Raw genomic sequence first — 12681 nt, forward strand, 5'->3', positions numbered from 1 at the left:
AAATTCATCTTACCCGCCCAAGCACGAAAAATTACTCGCCCGAAAAGATCCACTTTCACAATATCATGCATACCAAGCTACTGTTGTAGGCAAATACTAGTGACTGACCATAGAAAATTAAATATGAAGCACTTATTAGCTTTCAGCTATTTGAAAATCAATTCATTCAGAGAAAACATTACGCATTTGCCTACTGGCTTGCAATATCTACGCAGAAGATGATGTCAAGGGGTGGGTTGTCGTGACAACTTCTTATCACATTATAGGCACATCTTATTCAGTCGGGTGACAACATCTGAATGAAGTGAGACAAAATTGAAAGACAAGGAAAAGAATAACAACTTTGTTCTTATAAGTCCTCAAGTCTCATACACAATATTTACTTTTTATTCTTTATCATTATTTGTACAATTAACTGCTCATGTTTCTTATGGTAGAGTAAAACTTCTCTTCCACCTGATTCCATTGTTTTGAGTATATGAGTGTTTTGGTTGCAGAACTTTGAGATGCATCATGGTTTCCAAATGTATAGATCTCAAATTGGCAACAAATTGCACAAGATAATTTTTTTTTCTCTCTCTCTCAAATTGACAATGCAAGTTTCTTTCTGTATCAGTACAGATTTGACTTTTAAAATTTAAACATTTCCACCTATTCCTTTTCCAATATAGATATATAAGCAGAGATACAAAGGTATGCAGTAAAATTCTGTAGTGCCAATTTTAATGGCAAGTCAACATCTCGCTTAGCAAACACAAGTCCAAAATCAGAAATGATTTTACATTTCATTGTATAATAGGATATGAAGACATAGGTATGATTTCAGGAAGCCTCTTACAATATCTTGGAGACTTGGCAGCTTGGTCTTTGAATGACCTTTGAACTTTCTCTCTTTTAATATTTTAATCTGACATGCTGCAGATGTTACCCCTGGTACTGAGCATCTATAAATACATATTTAATATGAGCTTAATGCTATTCAAAGCATCATACTCATTATTGCAGTCCAATAACAGGTTCCATTAAATTCATATTGAATTCAATTCAATAATATCAGTTTGTTGACAGTCACTTTCATGATTGAACATATACATTTCAGAAATGATCAGCAAAATGTCCAGACCTTTGAATCACTTATGAAAATGGAAATGTCATTTGCCTAATACATGGGTTAATCTTTAACCCGTTGAGGACGAGTCCCGAGTATACTCGGGCAGGGTTTTATGGGAAATGCGTGTTGTAGCAAAATCAGTCCGTCCTCAACTGGTTTACAGATCATACATCCCTTTAGCAAACATCACAAAATTTTGCATGGTTGAAGAGTTAAATGTATCTAATTAGCATGTATGAAATCTTACGGCAATACATTACTACATTTTTAATAGGAAGGAAATGAAAAAATAACCCCATGTCATTCGAGCATACATTCCCCTTTGTACCAAGAATAATGGTCGGAATTGTATTGGGGTCCAAATGAATTTACTGGAGTGAAAAGGAGGGGAGAGGAAGGCTGGAATATCATTGAGATAAGAGAGAGAAGTGATGAAGAAGTGAAATTCCAAATAATGTTTCGAAAAATGAGCAAAATAAAAAAGAGAGCGGGTAATTCTGGCTTCCATTTCCAACTCACCTCCTGTGTCTGGCCTGTCTCCTGGACGTGTCGCACGGCAGATCTCAATGAGCTCGCGGAAATCCTCGGGAATGTCGGTGGGTGGTTTCTCTGTCTTACCACTCTTGATGAATTGGCGCTTTTCGGCGACGCTTAGCTTTCCATCCGCTGAGCAACAAGGTAACATCAGAAGGAGAAACGACTATTAATTCAATAGAACTCATCCGCCTGTGCAGAATTATGGCAACAGATATGAATGTTCACAACAGACTTATCTAAATTCTATGCTGCATTGTTGATTGTGCAGTCTATATAAGTATGGCGATCTATTAGAACACAGGTTTACACGTAATAATATATTACAAGCTTGTAGACTGCTTTGCAGTAGATGCCATTAATTTTGGAAGCATGATATTTCTTGGATCTGGGACTTTCGTAATAACTGACGGGTTGAATTCCCAATCAAAAACCACAGTGGTGGACTACAACGAGTACTAATTATTATCATGTTTCAAAAGAAAAAAATTACGAATTCCTTATTGCAAATGGCATCTAGAAATGTTGCTATGGCGACTGGTATGCCCCTGCCATAATGCATGGTTCTCCTCATAGATCTAGAGTGCAACGTCTTTACAATGTGTGTTGACAGTTTCACATAACTGGCAAAGTATTAAAATGACAGGTTTTTTATTTTATTGCATGTTCATTTTCCTTGAACTAGGTTTAATTGGGTAAATGGCTATATCGTCTATTCAGAGTGCATGTACAGTATTTAGGAATTTGAGCATTTTTACTTGACTTTTGACCCCCTTTATACGTTTATGCATTAAGTAATTTTCAAGGTATGGAGAAAAGTATGATTTCAGTATTGTATAGTAATTTTTTTAAAGCATTTTAAACATTTTTTTTAGCCTTTAACCCTTGGCCTTTGACCTATGACCCTAAAATTCCCAAAAGAATCACTGTTAGGTAGAACATGCATAGAAATGTACAAAGTTTCATAATTATACCTTGAGTCACTTTCAAGATATGGAGGAAAAAGTGAAATTCAGCACAATTCACTTGATCTCTGACCTTTTGGCAAGAAACTTCCCAGAGAATCTCGATTGTTGGGTATAGATGTACACATATGTATATTAAGTTTAAAGAAAAATCCTGCAGGCATTGCATGAATGTGAGGGACACAATGAAATTTTACGGAGTTGACCTTGACCTTTGACCCCCTGAACTTTTAACCATGACCTCTAACTTCCCTATATCATTGCTAGTCAGTACATGCATATGTATTAAGTTCCATGAAGATACCTTGAACTATTTGCAAGATATGGAGAAAAAAAAATTCAATTTTAGCATGTTCACTTGACCTTTGACCTCATGACCTGAATCTCTGGAAAATCTATATTTGGTAGTACATGTATACACTAAGGTTCAAGAAAATACCTTTAGGCATTGCATAGATATGAGAGAAATCTCATAGTGAAATTTTGAGCATTTGACCTTGACCTTTTGACCTTTGACCTTGAGCATGAGCATAAGCATTGATAGGCACAATATGCCAACTCATACATATACATGGCAAGTTTTATAACGATACGTCATTTCTTAGTTATGTTGTCCACAAAATTGAGGACGGACAGACAACCCCAAAACATTATGCCTCCGGCAACACTTTCAGGCGGAGGCATAAAAATTGCATTTCTTTTTGAGAGGCAATTTCATTGGAGAGATGCTATTTTTGCAAATATCAGTCAACTCAATAGATTGATAAAGAATGGATTCAGTAAATTAGGAAAAGAGGTTTGCAGTTACACCATGCGTATGCAGTCCTTGAAAGGGCTGTTTCCATGGTTAGATGGAAATAAACTGTAACTGAATTCATTACAGGTGAATTGATACATATCATAAAACTAGAAATGTCGCTATGGCGACTGATGCCTCCGCCATAATGCATGATTCTCCCAATAGGCGTATAGTACAATGTCTCCACAATGTGTGATCCATGACAGTTTCACATAACTGGCAAAATATTGAAATGACAGGTTTGTCAGAAATGTCTTGAACTGGGTTTGCTTCAATTTTTTAAGAGTGCAGGTACACATGGGGAATTGAGAATTTGTACTTGAATTCTGACAGACCTTTTTTATAAGTTTATGCATTGAGTAATTTCCAAGGTATGAAGAAAGAGTGTAATGACGGTACAAAATGGATTTTTTTTTTTCTGGCCTTTGACCCTTAACCTTTGACCTTTGACCTTCTGGCTGGAAATTTCCCAGAGAATCTCCATTAGGTAATGCATGTACATTTCGACCTTGATTATCCGGCCATGTCGGGACCGGCGCTCATCCGGATAAGCGAATTGGCCGAATATGGGAGACACAATGTTAAGGTATATACCTGCCGTCCAAGCTGCCGTCCCAGTTCACTGGCAGCTACATATACATGTAGGCAGGTAGCGTACCCCGCAACGGTGGTGTAATCTATGCTAGCCTGCGCAAAATTGTAGTCCCTTCTTCACAAAAATAAAGTTTCTCTTTATGTGAAAATCATACATGTTTTACCTCATTAGATATTGAAAAACCTATCATGCGCATCTTATGAAATTAGTGAAATAGATCCATGAAAGTCACTGCTTTTTGCTCAATTTTTGGATGAAAAAAAAAAGTCCTTCACTGCGTGAACGCGTCCGGATAATAGAGATTTCCGGATAAAAGGAGGCCGGATAATCGAGGTCGAACTGTATTAATTTTTTTAACTAATAATGCAAGCATTGCATATACTAGTATATGAGGGAAATAGTAAAATTTTGAGGAGATGACCTTGACCTTTGACCCCCTATTGACCCATGACCCCTAAATTTCCCAGATAATCCCTGCCAGTCAGTACATGTGTATGTACCAAGTTCCACAAAGATACATTGAACCATTTGCGAGAAAAGTGATATTGCAACATTTTCACCTAACCTTGACCTTTTGACCTTTGACCTTATGACATGAAACTCTCTGGAGAATCTCTACGCAGTAGTACATGTCCACACCAAGTTTCAAGAAAATACCTTTGGGCATTGCATAGATATGGGGGAAATTGCAACATTTGTAGCATTTGACCTTGACCGTTTGACCTTTGACCTCTTGCCAATGTCACTAAAATCTACTCCACTAATTGTCCTATCATACATCATCCTTGGACCAAGTTTGGTGAAAGCTGCTTCATCCAGTTTTGAGTTATCACGTAAACAGATAAATTTTAGGATTTGACCTTGATCTTTGACCTTTGACCTCTGTCCGATTTCACTGAAAAACTAATCAAGTAATTGTCCCATTATACATCATCCTCCAACAAAGTCTGGTGAAATTTGCTCTATCCAGTCTCGAGTTATCGCGTAAACGGATACAATTTCATGATTTGACCTTGACCTTTGACCTTTGACCTTCAGCCGATTTCACCCAAAATCTAATCAAATACTGTAAAACGAGGAATTTTCGCGTGCACTTGAATTTCGCGAGTGCCAAGATTCGCGAAATTAAAATGCACGCGAAAGTTCTTGTTTACACTATATGCATTGAACGCCAGTGGCACTTCGCGAAAATTTCATGCCACGAAAAAGGCTGTCAGCTCCAATTCGCGAAAATTTCATGCCGCGAATATATCATGTTTTACAGTAATTGCCCCATCATACTTCATACTTGGACCAAGTTTGGTAAAATTCCAGTAAATATTACTCAAGTTATCACGTAACGAAAGCGGACGGACGGACGGACGGACAACTCGAAAACATAATGCCTCCGGCACCACTTCGTGGCAGAGGCATAATAATCATAAATTCTATGCATACTATGTACACTTCTTTTTGAAAGTGTCCACGCATAATAAATGTATGAACATACTATCATTATTAAGCTTGTGGTGTCAATAATCATAATAACAATTTGAAGTATCCTAACGGAAATAAATGCAGATACTTTACCTTCTTCCTTAGCCTGGAATGGCCTTTTCCTTGAGGCAATCTCATAAAACACAACTCCCAACCTGGAAAGAGATAGCACACAAAAGAGAAGGATATATTTCATATTGATGCTTTACAGGAGGGGGTGGGAAACCAGTGAACTCAACATGAAAGGTACAAGCCCTGTATAATACATTTCTAATCGTAGCATGTTAACGAGTGGTTTCTTGCTTTCTAATTCTCATCTGCAGTGACTCTGTCTGTTCTCGCGGTAGCTGTTCCTGAGCACAGTCACTCCATCCTGGTTCTTTTGATTGGAAGACGGCATCAAGTTTGGAAAGGCATCGTCATGAGGAAGTTTTTACTAAAGCACAATTTGGATTCCAGTAGAATACTCAATGAGAGTGTTTGGACAATTGGACAATCCATTAAAAAGTCATTACATTTTCTGTACTTTTGATTTAATTCCAAGTTCTGCTCTCTCTTGAGTGGGATACAGTGGACTCACATTATAACAAAGTCCTCGGGATCGGCATTTTTTTTCGTTATATCGAAATTTTGTTATAACCGAACAAATAAACAATAAAAAACATAAAGAGGGAAATGTTTGTTGTAAACAGAATTTTGTTATAACTGTGTTCATCATAATGGGTGTGCACTATATCTAGAACAATTTGAGACATCTAGGTAATCAGATTAGAAGCCAACATATTGAGACTATAAAAAGAAAACGGACAAATACCCATATTTGACCCGATACTAATAGATGGTATTAAAACACCATTCTCCATGTCCTCTGGAGATAGTGGTTTTTTTTTTATTTTTTATTTCTTTCCATTTTCAAGAAAATGCATCTCTATGGAATTCCTTACATACTTTCTTTATAATGTTCTAATCCAGTGTCACCATGCATTGGTGTCCAGTTGTAAGAAGAAAAGCCCTCAAGTTGAAAATGCTGTTTCAACATTACCAGCACAGACACTTTTCCACAGAATCAAAGATTTGGGGCAATTGATAGACAATGTGGCAAGTAAAAATTGGTTGGATTATGGCAGCAGTCTGCTGTGATTTTTCTCCTAATGCCAGCAGAGGAGTAAATTAAAGTTGTGCATATCACCTGCTATTTGGTGACTAATTTGACATTCATTTCTTGCTGCAAACGTATGTGTGGATTAAATGAATGCAGAAATATTAGTAGAACACATCAGTGAAAGTTTCACAAAAAAGTGGACAATCTGTTCAAGAGTTACACATTTTTCATGCTCCTGTTCAGTCATCACTACATGAGAAGACTACTACAATTTGTGAGGTCATGTTTGTTCGAAAAAAATAAAAAATAAAAACTGAATTCTAAATATGTTCATATTTCCAGTGAAGGAAAGAGTGCTTGACTTACCTCTTTCAGGAAGCTGGGGGAACAATATTACTCTCAATATGTGTCAATGACTAAAATGAAAATGCAGAAATTTTCATGTTACATTAATTTTAGCATATTTTGTGCTACTTCTGGCTAGCGCAAATTCTAAAACCCGAGAATATGTGTTTGAACCGCTCGGCATGAAAAATGAATCACACAAAAATATCAACATTTTTGGTAGCTGAGGGAGTAAGTGCATTTCATCAAAAATGAAATCTTGTGGAATTCTCTAAAGATCTTATTTTGCTGTACATATGTGCAATCGCAAACTGTAGTAGTCTTCTTATCCCCAATGCTTGCACAGAAATAAAAACATATAATTTGTGACTGGAATGTTTGATTTTCCTCAAAAATTCACTGATGTGTTCTACTAATATTGCTGAATTTACTAACATATATTTGGGTGAAGTTTTCCTTGAAGGAACCATGCTGAATGAAAGCACAATGATATTTCAGAGAGAAACTAGAAATGTCGCTTTGGTGACTGGTATGCCTCCGCCATAATGCATGATTTTTCCAATAGGTCTAGATAGTACATGTGGACAATGTGTGATTCCATTTTCACAAAATTGGCAAAATATTGAAATGGCAAGTTTGTCACAAATGTGTTGAATGTTCACCTTCCTTGACCTAGGTTTAATTGGATGAATAGGAGAGAATGTATTTGGGGATTTAAGGACTTTAACTTGACTTTGACCCATTCATACATTTATGCATTGAGTAATTTTCAAGGTACCGGTATGGAGAAAAAGTGCAATTTCTGAATTGAAGAGTAAATTTTTACCATTTTCATCTGGCCTTTGACCCTAAAATTCATAAGATAATCACTTTCAGGTAGAGCATGCACAATATAGATGTACTAAGTTTCAAGATAACTTGAGCCATTTCCGAGATATGGAGGAAAAAGTTAGTTCAGCACTTTCACTTGATCTTTGACCTTTTGACCTTTGAGGCAAAAAAAGAAGAAAAAAAAAAACTTTCCAGAGAATTTCTATTAGGTTACACATGCATACACAGAGTGTAAAAAAAAATAACCCTGTTGGCATTGCATAAATATGAGGGAAATAGTAAAATTTTGAAGTGTTGCACTTGACCTTTGACCCCATGAACCCTACATTCTCTAGATAATCACTTCCAGTCAGTACATGTATATACTATGTTCCATGAAGATACCTCGAACAATTTTCCAAGGTACGGAGAAAAAAAAGAAGTTTTGATATTTTTACTTGACCTTTTGACCTTTGACCTTTGACCTCATGACCCAAACTTTCACCAGAGAATCTTAATTGGGGAATACATGTATACACTAAGTTTCAAGAAAATATCTTCAGGCATTCAACAGATATGGTAGAAATAGTGAAATTTTATGTATTTGACCCTGACCTTTTGACCTTTAAACTTTGACCTCATGACCCAAACTTTTACCAGAGAATCTTAATTGGGTAATACAGGTATACACTAATACCCCTTTCCCGCTGAAGAAAATCTTCCCCGGGGGCACCTGGGGGCACCCGGGGAACCCCGCAGTGTGAAAGGTCACTCGGTTGAAACCTAGGGGAAGCCTAGGTGAAACACCGATGAAATTTTGGGCAATTTTTACCCGAGAAGCGTCCTGGGTAAACACCGATAGTTCAACGGGAAATCACCCGGTGGTTCACCGAGAGCGCCCAGTGTGAAAGGTTGTCTCGGTGAAACACCGGGGAAAATATGCAGATTATGTCAAAGGTCATGTCTTGTTTCTGGTCATGCACACGTTTTCAGCTAGCTAGCGCGCACTCGACCTCCCAAATCCACACGTAAAGGGTACTAGTAATTCGTGTTTGTAAACATACACACGACACTACATAGTACACGTGTATGTCGTTTCGTGTGCAATGTGGCGTTCACAGTGCGACAGCATTGTTTTCCATCATGCTGTGCATTGTATTGTTTAATTAGCACGCCGTGTATACAAAGCTGATATAGGTTTACAATGTACTTGATCGCTTTGATGCTTCCTCCTTCTTCGTCTTCCTCTAGTGTCTATGTAGCTCTTAACTCTTCCAGTAAAGTCTGATAGTGATACAGTCCGCCTCTTTCTTGATTTTTTCGTATTTTGTGCTTTGGCGTCAAGTGCTGGGTTTACAGTGTGCAGGAGAAATCCTTTGACGTTTTGTACTGTTGAAATTTGAGGGAATTTTGCAAATGGCTGGAGCGTGGACCAAAGACGAAGAGAGATTATTACTTCATCAATTACGTAGCGAGGCAGCAGTGAACGAAGAACTGAGCGGGACGTCGGCTGACGCTGGCACCACGTACGAGTCCCTCCTCCGAAAACTTGCTGAACATGGGATCGAAAAAACCAAATCGCAGATGCATAACAAACTCAAGTACATAAGATCACCCACGTTGCGAGCAGAAAACCCGTCTAGGGGAAAGTTTCACCGAGAGCAGTGTGAAACGACGGGACTGAAACTTTCACCGAGAGGTTCCCCGGTGAATTCACCGGGGAACCTCTCGGTGGTTCACCGAGACGGGCAGCGGGAAAGGGGTATAAGTTTCAAGAAAATATCTTAAAGGTCCAGTTTACCTTTGGAAGCAGTGATTTCAAAAATGTTTAAGATATCACATTTAATGCATATGTGTAGGTCTGTTGTATCATAAAACATCCTACCATATGAAATATTTGCAATAAAACCTAAGATATAAGGAGATATCAGGGTTTTTCTCAATAAACCGTAACTGTATACGGTTTAGTCTGGAAACATTGTTATTATAACTATTGTTCACATTTCGTGTATTTAACAACACTTAACAGCGATTATACAGATTCAAATTTTGACAGTGGTTGTTTCTATCCCTAACTCACATTTTAGAACTATTTTAAAGCACTAATGCTTTCATCTGCATATGGTAAATTATGCCTTTAAGGCATTCAATAGATATGGTGGAAATAGTGAAATTTTACGTATTTGACCTTGACCTTTGACCTTGAGTATGTGCACCCAAAAGGTGATAGGCACAACTTCACCCCCTAATACACATACATGCCAAGTTTCATTAGGATACCTCAACAGGTTTTGATAGTTACCTTGTCCACAAAATTCATTACGGACGGACAGACGGACAACCCGAAAACATAATGCCTCCGGCACCACTTCGTGGCGGAGGCATAAAAAAATAACTTACTTGTAGATCTCGGTCTTAATGCTGATCTTGCCATTAATGTCAGCCTCCTCAGGGGCAAGATACAACATCTCGTCTTTCTCCACATCACCTAAGACCTTGTCTTTACGCTGACTAATCTTTGACAGCGACTTTGTCATTCCATTGTCCGAAATCTGCAAAAGCCACATGAGGAAAGAGCATCCAGAAAATTACGTCTAGGTAAGAATAACAAAATATATGAAACTAGAAATGTCGCTACAGCGACTGGTTATACCCCCGCCAAACAACATTTCATAAGCTTTGGTCAAAACAACATTTCATAAGCTTTAGTCAAAAAACTGAGGAAGTAGTTGAATCCGCAAGATCTTTCCTTGATCTTCTGCCATTAATATGCCGTTACCATGGCAACGTACTTTCGAGTACTGTCGAAAAATGCGTCTTGCACATCTACAACCAAAGGCACACATCTGTACCAAGTTTCATGGAAATTGGGCAAAAACTGAGGAAGTAGTTTGCAACACAAAATTTTCCATCATTTTGGCTCATAATATGTGAGCTGTTACCATGGCAACGTACTTTTTGTCACTGTCAAGAAATGTGTCATGCTGACCTTTATCCTAAGACAAACATTCAATATGAATTCCATGAGAATTGGAAGAACACTGATGAAGCAGTTTTGCCATGAAGCATTTTGCCCTATATTTTACCAATAACATGCCGTTACCATGGCAACGCACTTTTTGCCACTGCGGAAATATGTGTCTTGCACATTAACATATTCAGATGAACACCTGTACCTAATTTCATAAAAATTGATCAAAAACTGTGGGAGGAGTTCGCGACGCAAGATTTGTACCCATTTTTGCCCATAATATGCCGTTACCATGGCAACGTACTTTTGGGTACTGTCAAAAAATACGTCTTGCACATTTACAACCCAAGGCACACATCTGTGCCAAGTTTTATGGGAATCGGTTGAAAACTGAGGAAGTAGTTCGCGACGCAAGATTTGCAACGGACCGACCGCCCGACCGTTCGCTGATTCCTATATACCCCCGTCAAACTTCGTTTGGCGGGGGTATAATTAAGTATAGGATGGTCTATCATGGGTCCAATCCTGCTACAAGTCAATTTAACCGGTTCCATACGGGAACCTGGTGGCCTGCATATCACGTCTATGGAGATTTCAGAATTTAGTATTAAACAGGTTAAGAGAGATAGAGCAGAGGCTTTGCATTCAGTGACTGCCAAGAACAAAACCCAAACTTATTTAAGCTCCAGCAGTTTTATCAACACAGCTTTACACATGATGCTGTCTATTCAATAATGCACGTGTACAAAGAATTATACAAACCAGAAACGTCGCTATGGCGACTGATGCCTCCGCCATAACGCGTGATTCTCCCAATAGGTGTATAGTATAATGTCTTCACAATGTGAGATAACAGTTTCACATAACTGGCAAAATACTGAAATGACAGGTCTGTCAGAAATATCTTAAATGTTCACTTTCCTCGAACTATGTTTGCTATAATTGTCTATTAACCCGTTGAGGACGGTTTGATTTTGCTACAACACGCATTTCCCATAGACACTTGCCCGAGTATATTCGGGACTCGTCCTCAACGGGTTAAAGAGTGCAGGTACATGTATTTGGGGAATTGAGGATTTTTACTTGACTTCTGACTGACCCTTTTATAAGTTTAAATGCATTGAATAATTTTCAAGGTATAAAGAAAGAGTGTATTCAAGTATAATATAGATTTTTTTTTTTTTTTTTTTGCATTTAAACCTGGCCTTGATCCTTAACCTTTGACCTTCTGGCAGGAAATTTCCAAGAGAATCTCCATTACGTAATACATGAATATTAAGTTTTAGAAATAATAATGCAAGCATTGCATATACTAGTATATGAGGGAAATAGTAAAATTTTGACGAGTTGACCTTGACCTTTGACCCGTGACCCCTAAATTCCCTAATCCCTGCCAGTCAGTACATGCGTATGTACCAAGTTCCATGAAGATACATTGAACCATTTGTGAGAAAAGTGAAATTGTAACATGTTCACCTAATCTTTGACCTCTTGACCTTTGACCTTATGACATGAAACTCTCACTGGAGAATCTTTATGCAGTAGTACATGTCTACACTAAATTTCTAAGAAAATACCTTTGGGCATTGCATGCAAATGGGGAAATAGCAACATTTTTAGCATTTGACCTTGACCTTTTGACCTCTTGCCAATGTCACTAATTCTACTTAACTAATTATCGTATCATACATCATCCTTGGACCAAGTTTGGTGAAAGCTGCTTCATCCAGTTTTGAGTTATCACATGAAAAGATCAACTTTAGGATTTGACCTTGATCTTTGACCTTTGACCTCTGTCCAATTTCACTCAAAAATTAATAAAGTAATTGCCCCACCATACATCATCCTTGGACAAAGTTTGGTGAAATTTGCTTGATTCAGTCTTGAGTTATCACGTAAACAGATACAATTTCATGATTGACCTTGACCTTTGACCGATTTCACCCAAAATCTACTCAAGTAATTGCCCCATC

General features: G+C 37.9%; 1 protein-coding gene across 1 annotated transcript in view; it reads right to left on the minus strand.

Annotated features, from left to right (window-relative positions):
• Positions 1-228: 228 nt before the first annotated feature.
• LOC140244606 (mixed lineage kinase domain-like protein) overlaps positions 229-12681 on the minus strand; it is a 34872-nt gene continuing 22419 nt past the window's right edge. Inside the window, exons 8-11 of the mRNA XM_072324231.1 lie at positions 10138-10289; positions 5574-5635; positions 1631-1777; positions 229-295 (exon numbers count right to left, since the gene is read on the minus strand). Coding sequence (XP_072180332.1) covers positions 261-295; positions 1631-1777; positions 5574-5635; positions 10138-10289 — 396 coding nt within the window. The 3' untranslated portion in view covers positions 229-260. The remainder of the gene's footprint in view (positions 296-1630; positions 1778-5573; positions 5636-10137; positions 10290-12681) is intronic.

The sequence above is a fragment of the Diadema setosum genome, chromosome 2 (assembly GCF_964275005.1).
Source record: "Diadema setosum chromosome 2, eeDiaSeto1, whole genome shotgun sequence".
Classification (NCBI taxonomy): Eukaryota; Metazoa; Echinodermata; class Echinoidea; order Diadematoida; family Diadematidae; genus Diadema; species Diadema setosum.